Source organism: Cricetulus griseus, chromosome 2, assembly GCF_003668045.3.
Source record: "Cricetulus griseus strain 17A/GY chromosome 2, alternate assembly CriGri-PICRH-1.0, whole genome shotgun sequence".
Lineage (NCBI taxonomy): Eukaryota > Metazoa > Chordata > Mammalia > Rodentia > Cricetidae > Cricetulus > Cricetulus griseus.
In genome coordinates, this window is record NC_048595.1 from 164,959,272 (window position 1) to 164,980,071 (window position 20,800).

The 20,800-nt window shown below is 45.2% G+C and overlaps 1 protein-coding gene across 1 annotated transcript; it reads left to right on the forward strand.

Moving 5' to 3' along the window:
- The first annotated feature begins 459 nt into the window (after positions 1 to 459).
- On the forward strand, positions 460 to 19,154 carry Lipg (lipase G, endothelial type). Its single transcript, XM_035438714.1, has 9 exons — positions 460 to 556; positions 4,198 to 4,379; positions 5,982 to 6,161; positions 7,398 to 7,509; positions 12,956 to 13,177; positions 14,076 to 14,318; positions 15,122 to 15,242; positions 16,286 to 16,504; positions 19,046 to 19,154. The coding sequence occupies exons 1-9, from the start codon at positions 460 to 462 to the stop codon at positions 19,152 to 19,154; spliced, it is 1,485 nt and encodes a 494-aa protein (XP_035294605.1).
- The last annotated feature ends 1,646 nt before the right edge of the window (positions 19,155 to 20,800 follow it).

Genomic DNA, 20,800 nt, shown 5'->3' on the forward strand with positions numbered 1-20,800 from the left:
CCAGCGAAGTAACTAGTTCACCCCTGCGGGCGTCCACGTGGTGGGTGTGTGGCACTTTCATTCAAACTTTGGGGAGTTCTGGGTTTGGCGTCAGAGGTATGACCAATCAGCGTTCCCAGACGAGAATAAATTATGCAAATAACCATCTGGCGATGGGTCAGATGACTGGAATACTTTTAAAAAGTACCTCTCCTGGAGCTCGCCGTGTGACAGCAGCCAGCCCCCGGCTTCGCGGAGGCTCCGGGAGAGGACCAGTGCTTCCACTGGCTTCTTTTCTCCCGCGCCGCGCGCAGCGCTACCAAACTACCAGATTCTCCTCCAGATGTCCAGAACATCACTTTCTGGCCAAGACCAGGCTTCTCACTTCTAGGCTCGGGAGGTTTTAGCGGCTTGAAAAGAAAAACAGAAAACAAACAAACAAAAAAACTTGTTTGAGAGGAGGGGGCGTGGCAGGGGAGGATGCGAAACCCGGTTCTCCTGCTCTACATCTGGAGCGTCTATTGTTGCTTCCCGGCGGGAAGTCTCACAACCTTACGTCCCCAGGGGTCGCTGCGAGGTAATGTGCATTCATTTTTATTTCTTTTCTTCCCACTTTTCTGCGCTGGGCCTTTACAGCCCTAAGAAACCTTCTTCAGTGCTTCCATGTCCCAACGATATCTTTTCCCACTGCGCTGCGTTCTCCTCGGTATTGGAGGCTACTAGTCCTGGCGTTTCGGATGAGAGCATCCGCTAGCAAGCGATCCAGGAGGCTGCCGGCGAGCAGGCAGGGTGCGTGGGCTGGAGTCCTCTCTCTTGCCTCCTCCCACTTCCATTAATCAGCGCTGTTCGGCTAGGAGCTGCTTTCCAGCCTCACTTAAATTATACCATGTTTTAAACCTTGTCTTATTTTTGGAGGTTGGAGAGGCAAGAAAATTCTAACTTCCGGCGCCCCTCCCCCCTTACCCCGTCCCCTTCATCAGCACTTAGTTGGAAGTTAAGGTAGCGGCAGGGCGGGCTTCAGATTGATAAGTGCTTGTAGGGGACAGCTGCTCTGTAACTTCTTCCCAAATAACCTTCCCTCCTCTGCTCTGCCCATTCCTCCATCCTTCCCCTTCCTTCTAGCATAGTTTTTCCTCTTTTTTCGTTCTGTAGGACACTCTTTCACTGGAGGCAACCTGCCCTGGTGGAGTGTGAGTGGGGTCATCCAGAACCAGCATCCGCTGGCTAAACAGTGGAGGGTCCTGGAGCACTTAAATCATTTCATTCAGTCTGCAGATAGCGCGTCAGGAGCTCCGAGTCCCTGTTAGGCACGTGGGAGCTTAAGTCGGAAAGAACAGGAAAAACCTACCTTCTCCTCCTGCCTTGTTTCCAGCTTGAGTGTTAGCTAGAGGCATGGCTTGGGTAGGTGGCATCTCTAGTTCTTTTCCTGAAGGATTCTAAAGTTCCTTCAAGTTTCTGAGTATTTAGGGGGTGGTGCTATTCATTTGAAAAGTATGGCTGCATTCTAGTACCAGGAACTCTTGATGGTGGGGGAAGGCAGAGAAAAACAGATTAGATGGCAGTCCCTATCCTTGTGGGACCTTATCTCAGCGGTATGTAAACGATACCCAGAGGGAGGCAGGAAAGTGACGTTGAGGCGGGAGGCGAAAGGGCTGCTGAGGGAGCACAGTGCCTTTTAGTGTGTGGTCAGGGAGATCCTTATTCTAGAACTTGACCGCTCAGCAAGGAGCTGAGGGAATGAACCGCAAGGATACCCGGGTAAAGAACAATCACAAAGGCCCAAATGCCAAAGTGACCCTGTTTTTAAGGAGTAGGAACCAAGCTAGGTTGTGGTGGGGTCGGTGCAACCCAGACAAGGGCAGTCTTCCTTGTCTATGTGTGGGTTTAGCCTCAACTCCCTCTCGGAGGCTGAGAGCTCCCTTTTCTTCTAAGCCACTGCATCTGCTCTCCATGAGAGTGGCTGTTCAGGTTGGGGAACTGAACTGACAATGTCTGTTCTCTCAAATCTCTGTCAGTTGGAGTTTTAGTTTCATGACAGCTAACCCGTGTTCTGGTCATGTGTCTTTAGGGGCGTTTTCTGGATTTTATCCCTCTTATATCCGCATATGTCCCCAACCCCTTGTATCTCCTTGGCCCATTTCACCACCACCCTCTCCATAGTTATGGTGTCTTTGCCCAATTCCCCCTTTCCTTTCCTCCTGTTCCCCTTCCTTCTCCTTTTTTTTTTTTTTTTTTTTTTTTTTTTTGGAGGGGGTTAGTGTCTCCTGTAGCCCTGACTCTGCTCAAACTCACTATGCATCTGAGGTTGACCTTGCACAAGCATGAGCCATCACACCTGATTTCAGGGTGCTGGGGATCAAACTCGCCAAGCTACTTTCTAGCTCCCTTGTGGGTCTTTTTAGTACTTAAGAGCCAATCTATGGCTTTAAGTGTGCACTCAAATCATTCTACCACAGTAGACATGCCTGGTCCTTTACAAGTGCTATTAGTATTTAAAAAGCTGGAAGCAGCACTAGCTAAGTTACTCAGATTTGCCTTCAGTTCGTTCTGCACTCAGACAGGCCTCCCATCTTCAATCTTCCTGCCCTCAACCTTCATAGTAGCTGGGATTACAGCCTTGTGCCGCCAGAACTAGACAGTTCCAACTGTTCGTTAAGCTCCTGGATGTTCATTTGGTATCTCCCAGTACTCCTGGGTAACAGGAGAGTGCACTCTATCTCCCTAATCCCATATCAAGAGAAGCTTACTAGGATGATAATATGAGTTAAGGTGGGGGTCAGTTAGTGCTTATCTTTAATGACAGTGCCTACCTGGTGTCACATGGCCATAGTGGCTGTTAGTGCTATGTCCTGGGAACAAGAAAAGGCAGCACTGTGTATAACATAGAGCTGGCAGGGGCAGCTCTGCTGTGGTGAGGAATTTTCCCATGGCTTCAGCCTTTCGAGTAACAAACTGGTGCCTCTGCAAAGAGCCCTGAGAATGTGTAAGGTCTTTGGAGTAAGTGTTGGATCAAAACGGGAATGCCAGGGAAGCTGCTTGTGCAGCAGATCAATACCCTTTTACCTCCAATTGCAAAATCCCAAATCTCTCAAAACGTTGTTTACTGGGAAGTTGTATGGCAAGAACCTCACCTTACATGCTCTCAGGTCATCTGGCAGCAGACCCTGATAGAAAGCTATTTGTAATCTTTGTATTTTCCCTGTAGAGCGTGAGTTGTCCTATGTTTCACTGCAGAAATACTAACGCATTTGACCCATAGGGGATACCCCAGACTCTACAGGGGCTGTCATGTGATATGTGGTATGTCCCACAAGCTTGCCTTCTCTCTCTGATATTACTGTCATTCTCAGTCACCACCTCCCCACGACCTCCACCCCCAGCCTTGCTATAAAGCCCGGGTTGGCCTGGAATTTACTATGTCACCCATGCTGGTCTCAAACTCGCAGGAGTTCTCTTGCTTCAGCCTCCCAAGTTCTGAGATTATAGGTTATAGGTATGAGCCACCAGGTCTGTGTGTGTGTGTGTGTGTGTGTGTGTGTGTGTGTGTGTGTGAGAGAGAGAGAGAGAGAGAGAGAGAGAGAGAGAGAGAGAGAGACGAAGAGAGGCAGAGAAAGAACATGAACTTACACTTACTTGGAACTCTTGCTAGCCCAGGCTAGCCTGGAATTTACAATCATCTTGCCTCCATCTAGCTAAGCCTCAAGAGTGCTGGTATTACAGGCATACACCATGGTGCCTGGCTATAAGGATTTTTTTTTTAATATGAAAATTTCTAAGTTCTTGACTCAACTAGTCTTAAGCAGTTCAGGAAAATAGGAGCCACATTCAAAGGTAGGAATTTGAGGGAGGGAAGAAAGGAAGGGAAAATCAGTTTGGTAGGGAAGAATAAAGATAAAAGTAAGAAAGACAGCTACTTGTTTCTGAGCAACAGCATTTAGTTCAAATGACTAATTAATACTCACCGAGGATAGTTGTAATAGCAGATTTACAGCAGCTTCAATTATTCCTATTGCTACTTCATAATTGCAATTTTGCTACTGTTATGAATCGTAATGTAAATATCTGATCCACAGGTTGAAAACCGCTGTCTAAGAAGGTAAGGAGGAAACACTCTGTAGTTGTAAAAACTAAAACCCAGATGACAAGTAATTTGATTAAGACTGAACTAGAAGTTAGTTCCCCAGCCACCACAAGTATTTACCTGTTCTTTCTCCCCAGATGAACATCATAAACCCACCAGAGTACCTGCTACCGTCAAACCCTCTGTGTCTTTTAACGTCCGCACTTCCATGGACCCAGAGCATGAAGGGTGCAATCTCTCCCTTGGTGACAACCAACTCTTGGAAGACTGTGGCTTCAACATGACAGCCAAAACCTTTTTCATCATTCATGGATGGACGGTGAGCCCAGGAGGGGGTTCTGCAGCTTTTTATAAGATTTGATTCCTTTTGTTTTGGTCAATTAAAAAGAATAGCCGTGCTTCCAGATTCCAAGCCCTGCCCCCCCTTTCCTTGTGGGCTGCTTGTATTTCAGACAGCTGTGAAGAATGTAATGGGGGCTTCTCAGAGGGGGCAATCTGGACTCAGCAGGGTGGCATTTAGTGCTGGTGTGCAGTGGGCTTTCAGGAAATGCTTCTCCCAAGGCCAGCAGCCCAATTCCCTTAGCTCTGAAGGAGCTCTAATTATACTTAATTACATTGGCCAACCACTGCCTGGAGGGGGCCCATCCTGCTCCAAGAGCAGGAGCTGAACTGAAGCAACTTAACTGGCTCAGAGAATCTGCGGGGCCAGCTGGCCTGGCTGGCTGGCTTCTATTGGCATGCTGCCCTCCTGTTTGCATAGAGATGGCCCCGTTTAAAGGCACTGGAATTCTTTATGTGCCCTCGCAGAGCAATTTCCATTGAAAGGCCCATGACAAACTTCAACAAAAAAGGGCTTTAACACTCAGCTTCAGAAACTCTTGGCCAGCAAGGGATTTGTTCATTTATAGAATGACAGTCTGTAGGAAAATGGCACTATTAAGTGAGCAGGTTTCTGCCTGGACTAATTGGAAGGGGACGTTCCTCCTTCTAATGTTGAGAAATTCATATCCGTTACATTCTTGCTGGGTCTTCAGATCTACTGTCAACAGTTGGGGATGGGTTTGGGAGTTGGGAAGGTAGGAGTCTACCTTCCTATAGTGAACGAAGGGATGACTGGGGGCCTGTCTGTCTGTCTTCATCCCTCAGGACACAAGCGGAATCTCACATTTGAATTTCTCTAAGGTCTTCCTGTCAAAATGCAAATACTAACTGCCTGCAGCTTACCAATGGGGAGCATTCCAGAAAGTTCTTTTGTAATGTGTTTGGAACTTGGAATGGTAGTTTCCCATAGAAGCAAGTTGTAAATAGTGTTTGGGTTCCCAGGCTAAGCACAAAAAATCTATTTATTTGATAATGTACGTGTGGATAGGTTACAACTGCTTCTAGTCACCATGTGTAATGTTGTTTCTGTGGGAAAATATGTTCTGAGTTCTAATTTGGGATTCCAGGGGTGGATTCTTCTTACGCTGAGGTCAAGAGGATGGCAGAGATGGGTTGTGGGAAGGAATCATTTGTTAACTTGGTGTTTGCCTAAGTGACAGTATGTTTCTAAGGGAGGAGCTAATTCTCCAAGGCAACCTTCTCTAACTCCTTGAAGGATGAACCAGGCCACTTGCCTGACTGTGACAGGGATTCAGACTAACCTCATGCCATTATCACCACCAATACCCATGTAATGGACATTAGACAATATAGTACAGCACATCAGCTGTGAAAAATCTGATGGGAAACCAGAGATGTGAAGAGCAATGGAACAAAGAAAGCATCAAGCCTTTCTTCCTTTGGTTGTCTTGCACGTGGGCAATTCTTAATTTCTTCAGCAGCCACTGTGAAGGACCGGTCAGATGAGCAGAGGATCACGGGATTTCTGAAGTCCAGAAGGAGAATTAAAAGAAAAATAATCTTCCTGTTTTCTTTGCAGATGAGTGGCATGTTGGAAAAATGGCTGCACAAACTTGTGTCAGCCCTGCAGACAAGAGAGAAAGATGCTAATGTGGTGGTGGTTGACTGGCTGCCCCTGGCTCACCAGCTGTACATAGATGCAGTCAATAACACCAGGGTGGTGGGACAGAAAGTGGCTGGGATGCTTGACTGGTTGCAGGTAAGCAGAGATGAAAGGGAGCCATCTTTCATTAGGTTTTTCTTTCTTTCCATTTCATTTCTTAAGGTAAGCAGGACCTTAAGCCTGCAGTTTCTTAGGAAATGCAGAGCACATGTTATGAACTTCGAGGATGATAAAAATCTCTAGCATTACAATTTTTGCTAAATTAAAGCACTGCATGAACTACTTCAAAGCCTGCTTCAGAACTCTTTAATGATTGGTAGATCTCTGGATTTTTCTGTTACTTTAGTTGCTGTAAAATATTTGTCTTGCGGGAGATTAGTTTCCGACCTCAGAAGCTGATGCCCTTAGGGTTGTTGAGAATGGCCAGGAGCCAGGGATGGTTTCTATCTGAAGGAGCCACAGATGGCTTCTCTTGACTTTGGAGGGTGGTTGTGCGAATGAACGGCAAGTGCTTCAAACGGATCATCCACTGTGTTGTTTAACACAGTGTGTGCAGAACATATCTTGAGGTCTTGATGTAACTTTTTATAACTTAATCAGTAGACTTAACAGGCAGGAGGGACAAGGGTTCTACTGGCAAAGTGACCCTAGATGTTGAGCATTTCCAACCTCACTTTCCCTTGGGGATCTTATGACTCCTGGCATGATCCTGGGGGAGATCTGTGAGCTGTACTTTGCTCTGGGGTGCTAGAAAGACTGTTTTCTGAGTCAGAGGTCAAAGTCCCACCTCAGCATCTCCCCCTTCCCTAGCTGAGTACTCTGGAAGGGGACACTGTTCCAGGTGTGGGAGTGCGAGTAACTTAAGATGAGAAGTCAGATGCTTCTGGAGGGTAGAGCAGAGGTCAAAGCCTGAGAGTCCTGGCAGGGAGCAGGTCACTGCGGTCATGGTCATGGTCATGGTCATGGTCATGGTCATGTCTGGCACCTTGGTCTACTGTGGGTATGGTATCTTTGACCTCTACATTGATCCATCTATGTTCTTTGAATACTGCCCCAAAGAAAGGAAACCTTGTAGGAGAGCTTGCAGGGGAACACTCAGGCATGCCTCCTTTGGTTGTATCTTCCACAGTGCCCCCTTGGCATTTGAAGCGTCACCAAGTCCTTTAGAACTCCCTGTCCCTGGTGGGCCATCCATATTACATGCCAGCAGCACAGGTGATGCTGCAGAGAGCCTTACATCTGTGACCTCTGTGACCCTTCTATTATGGTGTACAAGTTGAATTGTTGGTGGTCCTGGAGGTCAGAACTACATCCTTTGATGACTTTTTGCAGGAGAAGGAAGACTTTTCTCTTGGGAACGTTCACTTGATTGGCTACAGCCTTGGAGCCCATGTGGCTGGATACACTGGCAACTTTGTGAAAGGAACAGTGGGCAGAATAACTGGTAAGATCTGCTTTGGCCATACGTATATATGAGTTGTGTTAGTAGTGCCCTTCCACATGAATATAGGGTTTGTGTTAGCCATGCCTTTCAGATTTTCTCCTTCCTGGGAGAAATTCAAGGTGGAAAAATCACAAGGTCACCAAGCAATAGGGAACATAGCTTGGAAATTGCTGGTCTAGTTCAAGAGGTGAGGACACAGGCAAAAGTGAGTCAGCTTGCTCAGGGGCAAATAGCTAAGAACTAAAGAGCAGAGGCCAAAAGGGAACCTTGGCTTCCAAGCTTCTGAGCATTCACTCTTAGCTCTCTCATGAGATTCCAGATGTGAGTACGAGTCTAGTTTGAATCCTGCCTCTGGTTTCTCTTTCATCAACCAATAACTTCTTTCCAATGTTAAGGGTGCATCTTTATCAGTGACAGTTACTGTTTAGAATGAGTGGTTGCATTTTGTAATTAAAGAAATTTTTCTGATATTGCTATCCAGGTACTCAACAGAAAATGGGGTTTTTCTGTATTGGAAATCACATCATAGTGAATTTTTAATGCTTGAATTTGGACCAAGTTATTTAATGATTATGAAAAATGTCAAAGATCCTTTATCCATTTTTGGGATCTTTAGGTACACAAGAGAACTTCCTCTACACTAAAATGATTGGTAAATTTGCTGCCCTGACCACCTTTCTCTTTCCAGCATTCTTTTGTAGGCATTCACCCCTAGCTCCCTTCTCATCCCTAATATACTAAGAATGATGTCTTATGCTGCTTTGGTTGCTATAACCAAATGGCACAGATTGGATGTTCTAATGCACAGGAGGCTATTTTTTTGCTTCCTGGCATCTTTTTGCTGCATGATAATGTGGTGGAGGATATCACATGATCAGACAGAGCAAGCATGCTAGCTTAGGTCATTCTTTCTCATATAAAACTGGGTTGGAGAGATGGCTCAGAGGTTAAGAGCACAGTCTGCTCTTCCAGAGGTCCTGAGTTCAATTCCCAGCAATCACATGGTGGCTCACAACCATCAGTTATGAGATCTGGTGCCTTCTTCTGGTGTGCAGATATACATAGAAGCAAAATGTTATATACATAATAAATAAATAAAAATATAAAAAAAAACATCAGCATCATGTTGGGGACACCACCTTGATGACTTTATCTAATGACAATTGGCTCTCAAACATCTTACCTCCAAATGTCATTCACATTTGAATTTGGGATTACTTTTTCTGCCCATGAATTTTTCAAGGAGGATATATTTGAGCCACAGTCAGAGAGCACCTAGAAGAAAAGGTATGGCCACTGTCTTTTCCTGTAGTGCTTTTGTTTTGAAATAGGACTCTGGTGGGAAGGAGTCTAATAGGTGTGCACACAGTTAATAGGTACACACTCAGAGTCTGATAGGTGTGCACACAGAGTTAATAGGTACACATTCAGAGTCTGATAGGTGTGCACAACAGTGATTAATAGGTTTACACACAGAGTCTAACAGGTACACACACAGAGATTAATAGATACACATACAGAGTCTAATTAGTATACACACAGAGTCTAACAGGTACACACTCAGAGTCTAATAGGTATATACAGAGTCTAGAGTCTAATAGGTATACACATAGAGTCTAAAAGGCATATACATAGAGTCTAATAGGTACACACACAGACATGCATACAAACTCTTTTAGAGCTAATGATTCCATTCAACATAGCTTGAGAGCCCTTCTTCCTGAATTGTAGGTCCCTGGGGCTTGAACGGTCCAAAGGAGGCTGTGATTTGTGTGGCCATTCTCTAATGTTCCAGGGCCTGGCCAGTTGGATGCAAACTGCAGCACTTGTGTGTCTCTACCTAAGTCAAGGTCCAGTACATCCTTGGCAACAAGGACAAGCCAAAGATTTTGTTTTTCTTTTTTTTTTTCTAGTCTGAAGTGAGATAGGGCTAGCTAGGAGCTTTCCAGTTCTTTTTGCTTGTTTAGGTGGTAGCTGGTGAAGAGAGTGCCTCTTGTCTGTGACCATCTGGGAAGCTGGAAGAATGCTAATCAATGTCACATGCAGTAGCCCTCATGTTCTGACAGCAGGGCCTTCCCTCTGACCTCTCTGTGGAGCAGAGGCCTGGCCTCTGTCCAGTTGCTTGCTGCACTCTGTTGTAGGTGTCTGATGGAGGTAGGTTGTCTCTGTTCTTCTTCATGTTGGTAGGCCTCTCATGAGAACCTGTTGATAAGAGGATGGAAACCACAGCTTGCCTGGTCTGTAGTCCCCAGGGAGTGATGCTACTGTGCAGAGGCCACACGGGTCCTTAGTTTGGGGCCTAGAAGAGATCTGAGTCCCAGTCTTGCTTGGCTGGAGGGTGTGGGGCTTTCAGGAGTTTGCCACAGACAGCTTTGCAGAGCAATCTGTGGTGCAGTAGGGAAGAGGTCATGCATTTCTAACTGAACTTGTGTCTAGATAGTTATGGGCAATAAAAAAGCGGGAGAATTCCTATAAGAAATATGAGTGAGGTGTACATTCTGTTCAGGCTATAAGATAGATGCTATTTAATGTCCAATCCTCAAGCACATGGTACTTCCTCCGTGCTATCTCTAAGCCACACATCAGCTTTCACAGTTGGGGGAAGGAGACCGGGATGATTAAACAATGAGCCCAATATCTTGCACACAACTAACAGGTCTGGGATTCAGTCCAGGTTACTAGGTTGCAGGGCCTGCCCTTAGCTACTATCTAGAAGTATAGATAAAATATATAATAAAAAGTAGATTATGTCACTTTCCTCCTGAGCTTTTGGGCCAGGGATGTGTGTCACACAGTCCAAGCAGGGAGCTGGGTAGGTGAAGGCCTCACACTGGCCTGTGAGGCCCCCTCAGCTGTCGGCATTCCTCCAGCACAGCTTCGTTTCCATGGAGCTGCCTGTCTGGTGGGGACCTTTGTTTGTACCAAGCAAAGAGCCCCTCTCTTGTATTGGTTGCAGAGCATAATGTTCCCCTCTTCTTCTTTCTTTTCCTCTTCGGTGCACATGGTGAGAGGCAGGGAGAAGCTTCTGTGTCATACTATGGCTCTTGCAGTCTATCCAATAGGTCATTGTGGGCTATTCTGGAAGGGCACTATCGTGCCATCTTTCTTTTGATCCTGGGTTAGGGTTGATCCCTAAGTAGCCTGGGATGCCTTTCTGCCATAAAAATCTGCCTTTCACCCATAAAATCATCCAAACTTCTATAACTTTCTGGTTTTAGCATCCACCTGTCTCCATTAGTAATGAGCCCTGGTTTGTTCACTCTACATGTAAAGCCTTTGTCCTAAGGGTACCCTCTCATGTGCATCCCAGTGACCCCACTAGTTCTTGGTGCTGGATCTGGGGAATATGGTTCTGTCACACATTGCCTCCTTTTAAGACACAGATCTTCCGGGTATTGTGATGTTTGCTTTAATCCCAGCAGGAACAGGCAGTTCTTTGAGAGTTTCAGAGCAGTGTGGTTTACATAGAGAGTCCTACAACAGTGTGGGACATGCAACTGGACAGAGGCCGGGCCCCTGCTCCACTGAGAGGTTGGAGGGAAGGACCTGCTTTTGAGACATGAGGGTTGCTGCATGTGGCATTGATTACTATTCTGTCAGCTCCCCAGGCTCTAGTCTCAAAAATTCAAAACAAAATAAATAAAAGACAACAAAAGACATAGTTCTTGGCCATATTACCTCCAGGCCTTGGTGTCTCTAGACTGGGGTCTCTTAGTCTGGGAAGTGATGTTATGGGGGTCCATGGGGACTTGGGGTGTGTGTGTGTGTGTGTGTGTGTGTGTGTGTGTGTGTGTGTGTGTGTCAGGGCAATGCAGCACATTTTAGGAGGTTTAGCAGTATCTCTGGCCTGTCCTCAGTAGATATTAGTTCTCCTACCCACAAGTGCCATAAACGAAAATTTTTCCTGAAATCACCAAATGATTCTTGAGGACAAAAACATTCTCAGTGTCCAACATTGTTTTGGACAAGACAGGGACCATCCTGTGTACATCTTATTTCTTTTCTTTTTCAAAAAATTATGTTTTTTAATTTCTCTGTGCATTAGTGTTTTGCCTGCATGCATGTCTGTGTGAGGGTGTTGCATCCTCTGGAACTGGAGTTATAGATAGCTTGGAACTGCTACATGGGTACTGGGTATTGAATCCAGGTCCTTTGGAAGAGCAGCCAGCATTCTTAACTACTGAACCACCCCACCAGCCCCTACATCTTATTTATTGACCCTTTCCACATCCTTTTTGTGTGTCAGTAGAGTATGGAGCCTTCCTGGTTGGGATAAATCCAGTTTGTATAATCACAGCTTGATAATAAATATAGACAAATTCTTACTCTCTTAATTTTTTCACATAAATGAAAAAATTTATTAAAATAAAAAAATTTTCATAAATGAAAATTTATGAAAATAAGGTCCCATTTCATATATGAAGAACATATATAAAGAGCAGAAACAAATTTCTATGTCTGGTCCACAAGTCACTGACTTATAGGATCACCTGGAGAACCAATCTACATTTCTGTGTTGTATGCCAGCCCTGTCTGTTCAACTCTCTGGCCCTGCGGACTCAGAAATCTGCTCTTATGCTTTGAGAGTCTGTTCATTATTTCTTTCTTTTAAACAGTGTTTTTATAGTTGTGTAGCTCAGAATGAAGAGACAGTGTTAGGTTTCACAATGCTGTGTATACTCGACCAGTTTCTTCCTCACTGGCTCTCCTGATGCTCCTGCTCACAGGTGACTATTCGCTTGATTATCCTTCCAATGTTTTTTAGAGCTACATAGTAGAATCCAAGTTTATAGCAAGCTCCTTCACATGATCTGAACAGTCCAGAGTGGGAGAACCAGTGGCCCATGTAGAGCAGCTTTCAGGTTAACATGGAAGGTGCGGAAGCAGAAAGTCTTTCTCACTGTGGCTGCAAAAGAGAACGCATGGTGAAGTCCAGTGTTTGGGTTCATACCATGTTGAGATTTGGAGATGCTTTTCTCATCCATACCTGGGCCTGGGCCTTGGCCTGGCTCATAACTAAAAGGAAAGGGAAAAGTGAATCCAAATACATACAAACCATCTAGTTTGGAAAAGACAGAGTTCTGCTTTGGAAGGTACCCAGTGGCAGATGACCCAGATGAATAGCTTGGGTCAGGATCAACTCTAATTCTTACTCCTGTGGTTTCCCAGGGCTGATGGCAGGGTAAATCTTGTGGTTAGTATACTGGGCTGGCTGAGGCATGGGGGTTTCAGGAAAAATGTGCTGGTTCTATAATTATAGGACTTAATTCTAGTGATGACAAATTGGATCAACCATATATGGGTTCCTTATTTTTTCCAGGCTTGCTGTATCTGGATTTGGCTGTTGGGCTCAGTGAGCATCTTCATTCTGTATACTTGAACTCTTAAGTCAAGACTCAATGCCTTGATGCTCTGACTAAGTCCATCTTGGCTTTCTTTGCTGCAGGTCTGGATCCCGCAGGACCCATGTTTGAAGGGGCAGACATCAGCAGGAGGCTCTCTCCTGATGACGCAGACTTTGTGGATGTCCTGCACACCTACACACTCTCCTTTGGCTTGAGCATTGGGATTCGGATGCCTGTGGGTCACATTGACATCTATCCTAATGGTGGTGACTTCCAGCCAGGCTGTGGATTTAATGATGTCTTGGGATCTATTGCATATGGAAGTGAGTTTGTACTTAACATGCCTTGTGTTTGATTCATTCCATCTGTTTTCTAAGTCAGCCAGAGCTGTTAGTACAGCTAACTCATCATTCTTACCTCTCCCACAGTGCTGAGTCACGCTACTTTCCTGTTAACATTCACCTGCTTGCTCATGCTTCCAAGTCACAGTTGTCACTGATTGATTTTCTTTTTTCTTGAGACAGGATCTCACTAATGTAGCCCTGGCTGGCCTGGACTTGACATATAGACCAGGCTGGACTTGAACTTACAGAGATCTGCCTCCCAATGCCTCCTGAGTGCTGGGATTAAAGACAAGTGCTACCATGGCTCAGCATTCATTTCTGGTGTTTCTACCCAGATAAATGTTAGGACTTAGTGACTCTACCACACGGCTGCTCTTTAACACTCTACCTTTCTCTTCTCTTCTCTTCTCTTCTCTTCTCTTCTCTTCTCTTCTCTTCTCTTCTCTTTCCTTTTTTTTTTAAGACAGGGTCTCTCTATGTGGTCTCTGCTGTACTGGAGCTTGCTATGTAGACTAGGCTGGCCTCGAACTCACAGACATCCTCCTATCTCTGCCTGGGAGTGCTGGGAATAAAGGTGAGCACCACCACTCCTGGCCTTCTATTTTACTCTTAGTGTGTGAACTTTCTTCTCCTCATTTCTCTGAGTATTTTAGTGTTGCTGTCCCTCACAGAGCAGACAGATGTGTGGAATGGTCTTAATTCCTCTATATGTTAAATAGGAACTCCATAATACCACTGAACCTATCTAGGTTAATAATCACACACCATCGGCTCAATAAGCCCATCCCTGATGAGGTGTATAACGACTATGGACTGAGCAGTGGAATCTTCCAGGAGTGGTTCATCCCATGTGTTTTCTGTCCCCCTGTCTCCTCAGCAATCACAGAAGTGGTGAAATGTGAGCATGAACGAGCCGTACACCTCTTTGTCGATTCTTTGGTGAATCAGGACAAGCCGAGCTTCGCCTTCCAGTGTACGGACTCCAACCGCTTCAAAAAGGGGATCTGTCTCAGCTGCCGGAAGAACCGTTGTAATAGCATTGGCTACAACACTAAGAAGATGAGGAAGAAGAGGAATAGCAAAATGTACTTAAAAACCCGGGCTGGCATGCCTTTCAGAGGTAACTTACCTTCATGTTCCTAGGTGCCCCTTAATCTTTTTCTTCCTTTATATTTTCTTGTAGAACAGGGTATGTAGCATCCCAGGAGTTGTGGTCTATGTAGCAAGTTATTAAAAACCAGATCACATTGTGCATGCCTAGTAAAATGGCTCCTTTAGAAATCCAGGCTAAGGACCCCTTTGTGATGTAAATACCTCCCCATAATTATCAGTATCAATATCTCAAAGTTCTACGCTCATGTTCAATAGATGGGAAGCAAAGTACGTGGAAGACTGAAGCAATAGTTTTTACTTCCATAACCTGTTTATGATACTTTGTGAAACAGTATTTTATATGTGAAAGCCTTGAGACCCAGAGAGGTTTATATCTTAGTTCTTAATCCAGTGTTACACAATAGAAAATAAATAACTCCAAGTCTCCAAACATCTGACTCCCCAAGGTCAGGGCACTTTTTCATTGACTTCTTATGCTACCAGGCAGAACAAGACCAGAGCCTGGCTAAGGCTAGAGAGGGCCAACAGGATGCTTGTTTTATTTTTTTAAATATTTATTTATTATGTATGTATACAGTGTTCTAGCTGTATGTTTGATTGCATGCCAGAAGAGGGAATCAGGTCTCATTACAGATGGTTATTAGCCATCACATGCTTGCTGGGAATTGAACTCAGGACAGCAGTCAGTGCTCTTAACTTCTGAGCCATCTTTCCAGCCCAGGAATGCTTGTTTTTTAAAATTCAGGGTGCTATGTGACTCTTGAGATGACAAGCAGTTCTCATGAAGGTCTTTGTTCTATTGTCCACCAGTTTACCATTATCAGATGAAAGTCCACATCTTCAGCTACAAGAACAGTGGAGACATCCAGCCCACCTTCTACATCACCCTGTATGGCAGCAATGCAGACTCCCAGAATATGCCTTTGGAAGTGTAAGTGTGAACATTCTTTGTAACCTTGGTTCAGGGTGGAGAACTAGTTAGTCTGAGAGTGAGAGTGCAAGGAAGGTGTTGGAAGAAGTACAGGAGAATCAAGTCCATTTGCCCAGGGGAGGAGCGGTATGGTTCTAGCTGGCATCTATATCTGCTCTTTCCTCTCTTCTACTGTGTGTTCTCCTTCAAGTGATTGACTCAGAGGGTTTCAGGGAGGGAAGCGCCCAAGATGAATCAGCTGCATGAGAAATTGCTGGATCAGCCCCGCAGAAACTGCTGTTTCATCTCAGGCCACGCCTGACACCTGAGGCCTTAGGGGCCTGGGAACTCTGTGAACGTCATCCCTGGACCTTCTGTAGTGATCATCTGTGGGAGGGGTGCATGGAGGTCTGGAGAGATTTGTTGAGTTCCCACCAGGCACAGAGCATCCTGCCAAATGATGCTGTCATTGTGAAGAAATATCACAGCCAGGGGTGGCGGTGCAGCCTGGATCCCAGCACTTGGGGAGGCTGTGGCAGGGGAATTGTGAGTTCTGTGCCAGCCTGTGAAATACAGTGAGATCTGGTCAACAAACAAGTGATAAGGAATAAAAAAGGCAGGGAAGGAAAAAGAAGAAGGCCGCTACAGTCATACTTGTATGGGCTCAAGGTCTTGCTGGAAGACAAGGCATGGACATCCACAATTGCTAGTGTGATGCAGCAAGGCAGTCTGTGTGCAGTGGGAGAGGAGGAAGGGAGAAAGGGAAACTCCTGCCTCTGGGCTGAGGAACAGCAAGCATGCTTGTTGGGAAGGCAAATTTATGTTTTCTCTTTTCTGCTCTTCCTTGGCACTGTCTCTTAGGAATTAGTGTCACAAAGGGATAGCTGCTCAGGAATGGTTTGAAGAAGTTAGGCGCTTTGGGCAAATTTATCTGTCAGCATAGAGTGCAACTCAGCTTCCTGTGTGGTCCTGTGAAGTGGGGACATGGAGGGCATGAGGTGGGCACATTGTGCCAGTTTCCCAAGGGGGATGGGGAGGAGACGAGCTTGTCTCTCACCTTGCAGAGTGGACAAGATCGGGCTGAATGCCACCAACACCTTCCTGGTCTACACTGAGGAGGACTTGGGTGATCTCTTGAAGCTCAGACTTACCTGGGAGGGGATATCTAATTCCTGGTACAACCTGTGGAATGAGTTCCGAAGCTACCTGTCTCAACCCAGCAACCCCTCAAGGGAGCTGCACGTGCGAAGAATTCGTGTCAAGTCTGGAGAAACTCAGCGCAAGTAAGTGTTCCTGAACTTCTTGGTCTTTGTGAGGGGAGAACACAAGGTTCTTCTTTGTTTCCTCCTTTGTATGAGTAACATCCAGAGGCCTCTGCCACCAGCTAAACTTCAACTATTTTTTTGCAAGGACTGTTACACCCAGATAAGAGTTTCTGGAAACGGTGGTATGTACATCTTATGTCTTGACCACAGTCCTCAGGAGGAGGGGTGGAGAGGGGCTGCCTGGAGTTTGGTGCTTTTGCTGTTTGCTAAGTCTTGTGCCAGCCCAGAAGAAGAGGTCTTCCCCTGGACAGGGCTCTCGGAGAGTGCTGCGTTGAGGGGCAAATTGGAGCATCTGGGCACACAGTGAAGTCTTCCACAAGACCTACTCTTCCAGAACCCACTTCTTAGAGCATTGTTGAGTCTCCTCTGAGCCGAGCTGTTCACTTGGGGTTGTAACTGCCACCAGCAAAGAGCTCTCTACACTTTGCCAGCTGGCAGCCTCTCATTTCTTTGAACCCCAAAATGGGAGTTCCAGACCTGTATATATCAACTCTTGTTACTGTGCTCTAACTCTGCCAAGGAGGGCTCAAAGCCAGTGAGGCTCTGGAGACTCCCTTGGCAGAGGGGTGTATTCTTCATCGACCTCTGCAGGGGCCACCATCAGCCTTGGACTGAAGGAAGCTGCCTGCGTCCTTTTAATCTTTCCTCTGACATTGTCTCTTCTATAATTCTTCCTGTGTCTTGTTTGTGTCTATTGTTCTTGGCCAGGCTTTCAGGAGAAAGAGTGAATTGGCACTTTGAATCCTTCTCTAGAGTATCTAGTCTAGAAACCTGTGACTTGGGGAGTTTTTGAGTGAGGAGCTGTTTGAACCTAGGCTATGATCTCCATAATTGTACATGATTTCCTCCCCTTCTCTCTTAAATGCAGCCTGAGCTGGAAGGTGTGATAGCAGAAACACAATCACTATTATAAAATATTTCAGATGTAGTAAACACTCATTAAATCACCATTGAAGCTTAACAAATATAAGCAATTTCCCAGTTTGTGTTCAGATAGAAGATTTTGAAAGTCGAACGTCGTAGAAACATTTGGAGTCAATTCTGTGCCCTTCCTCTGCCCACAGCTTCCCTTCTTCCAAACCAGATAGAATGAAAATTTTGCATTAATTAACTAATTGTAATGTGCTCCCTTCCTTTATGTTTTTGTGCCCATTGGTACCTTTGTTTATACCCATTATCAGTATGTAGGATTGTTTTAGATGTAGCTAGATTTCCCATGATTGCGCACACTGTATTATGAGTTGGCTTTTAAACATTTACCTGTCTGTATCCGATAACTTTAGATGTAGTCTATTGATAGTTAACTCTCCAAAGTGGTTGGACTAGTTTTCAATATTGGCCCTAGCATCCTAGCTTCCCTCTTTTGCTTCCTCTCCCACAGTGGGACACTGCTACCATTCAGGTGGCAGCAGCTCTTCTGGTCTTGAATTCATTTGTATTTTCTGATTGTGAGTGAGGTAAGCTATATTTTTGTAGGGTTATAAAAATGTAGGTCCATAGGTGTTTAAACTCCCCTGGAAAGGTCCATATTATGACTTTTTTCCTGTCTCAGCATCAGGGTGAAGTGTCCTACACAGTGGTGGTTATCAGTGTGACAATCACATCACCAAGACTGTGTGGTACAGTCACAGCTATTGTTTCTCACAAACTTTTGTGAAATGGTGATTATCAGGCCTTTGACTCTTCTTATGCCTTTGACTGTCCATGAATTGAACATTTTTTTAAAGATTTAATTTAAAAATTTAAAATTGCATGTGTGTGCGTGCGTGCTTGCGTGTGTGCACCTGAGTGCCCACAGAGTCTAGAAGAGAACATCTGATTCTCTGGAGCTGGAGTTACAGGTGTTTGTGAGCTGCTTGACCTGGGTGCTGAGAACAGACTTCTAGTCTTTGCAAATGAAGTTTGCGTTCTTAACTGTTGAGTCATTTCTCCAGTCCAAACCTTTGATTCTGACATGTAATTGAGTTCCAAGTACTCTTGTTAATGGATATTTCATAGCAGTGTCTTATAGGGACCTTATAGAGTCTGGTGGAGAGGCCGATTATTGATCCCAAAACCCCAAAATAGTTTCAAGAAGCATAGCCTATTATAAAGTAGAACAAAACTTTAATTTTAAAGTTCATGTTGTAAGCAATGATAAGTACCAAAGCAACACTCAGGTAAAGATACGCCTTTGTACTAAGGTCAGGTTCATGGGGACTTTGGCAGGGATGGGAGCTTCCAAGAGGTCATGGCCCAAATGGCAGGCAGCCTTTTGGGAAGATAGAGAAGAAAATCAGGAAAAATGTAATCAAGGCTGCATGAGATTGAATCATAAAGCAAGATACATGCTGCAGTCCTGCATTGGGAATAGGCAGCTGTGCATCAGGATGGGCAGTTCCTAAGGCTCTGGAGTGGATATACCATGCAGAAAGTTTCCTCTTTCCCTTCCCATTTATATTGAAACCAGAAAGCACTGTCTAGAGTTTTGGATACAACCATGGTTTCTTTTTCTCTTAGAATGACATTTTGTGCTCAAGACCCTAAGAAGACTAGCATCTCTCCTGGCCAAGAGCTGTGGTTTCACAAGTGCCGGGATGGGTGGAGAATGAAAAATGAAACCAGGTAACTTGCAAATGGCCACTGATGGGGAATCCCTCATATACTGATGGAGGGCGGGAGAGAAACACTTAAGTGAAAATATTAGGCCTCAGGGAATGTGACTGTCCCTCTGTCCTTGCTCTGTCTTATCTTCTAGGTGTTCACTGTACATTTACATAAAACCCCAGCACTGGTGTCCCTTTCCCTTCATCTTAGGCTGGTGTTTCCTCCATAGTGAGCAGGGCTGGGGAGATGTCTAGTTTCCTAGTTTTCTTCTTCTACCAAGCTGCAGTAGGCAGTAGGGTGGGAGGCAAGATCAGTAGATTTTATTAGACTTTCTGGAAACCTGGTTGGTATGAGTGGATGTTAGTGGGCCCGATTCTCTCCACTTTGAGATACAGGATTGCTTGTGTGTAGAGCCAAATGGGACGACAGAGAGGCTGGCTGTTCTGTGTGTATCACATTGCTTGGTGTGGAAACACATGGTTTCAGGTGCAGGAAGGCCCATGTCATGATATGTGGTAGTGGGATCCCTGGTGGAGCCTATCTTATGCCATCTAAGCCAAAATACCTTCTAAGGATGAGGGTGACTATCTCTATAGATACTCTCTCCTCCTGCCCTTTGCCTTCAGCAGAGGACTGGGTGGCAATCCTGCTATGGAATGCTGGGTGTTTAGCACGTGCCCACCTGCATCCAGTGACTTACAGAGTCATCTAATTTTATGGACTGTCTCAGGAGGCAGGTGTCACTGTCACTGTGGACATAGAGAAACCTGAGGCCTGGAAAAATGAAGTCTCTCTTCCAAGAGAGGTTAAAGCCTGCTCATTTCAGTAGAGGAGTTGCACCTGCTCAGATGGGGCACCGAGTCTTGGTTTAGGTACTAATTATCAAGCAAGCCAATTGCAGGGATCCCCTGTGATTAACCATCTGCCAACCCAGCGGGCCTGACTGCACCCCCCAGCTGATCTGGCTTCTGCTAAGGAGCATCGTTGCACCCCAAGCTTAGTAATCACAGACTTGTGGGGTCTGAAGACTGCCCCCCCCCCATTAAAAGATGCAGTCTAGGGCAGGCAGGCTCATTTGATCTTCCTCTATCATTATTTTAATTTTTTGTTTGCATTTAAATTTACCTCCTTCAAAGTGTTCCTATATATGTTAATTTCATTGATAGACTGTATACTCTGGAAGGACTTATATGAGGGATGAAGTACTTCTTTTTCTGTTCTAACTAGAACAGAATGCTCTAACTAATATAACTTGGATCACACTCTTTCTTTTTGGGAAATGAGTCAGCCCTTTATTTCCTCTCTAAGGCACAGAAAACAATAGGGGGGTAAGCAAAAAAGGGACACTAGGAAGTCAAGGCATCCTTAGCCCCTTGTAGTGCCATGAGATTTCTCTCTTCTGACATGAACTTGTTCACCAACAAGGAGTCTAAAGTTCAGAGAACTCCTGTAGTTGAGACTAGGACTCAGGTCTCTTGATTCAACCTGTTCCCTTCCTGCCATGGGAGAGTCTTGTATGTTTCTAGACAAACGCAAAGATGTTTGATAGTCCTTCTCACACTTGTGTATGTGTTGGGCAGAGCACATGAATGCAATGACTGTGACAAGTCAACCTAGCAGCCCAGACAGGCTCCCATGGGTGTTTCTCACAGGGGATATTTTCATTGT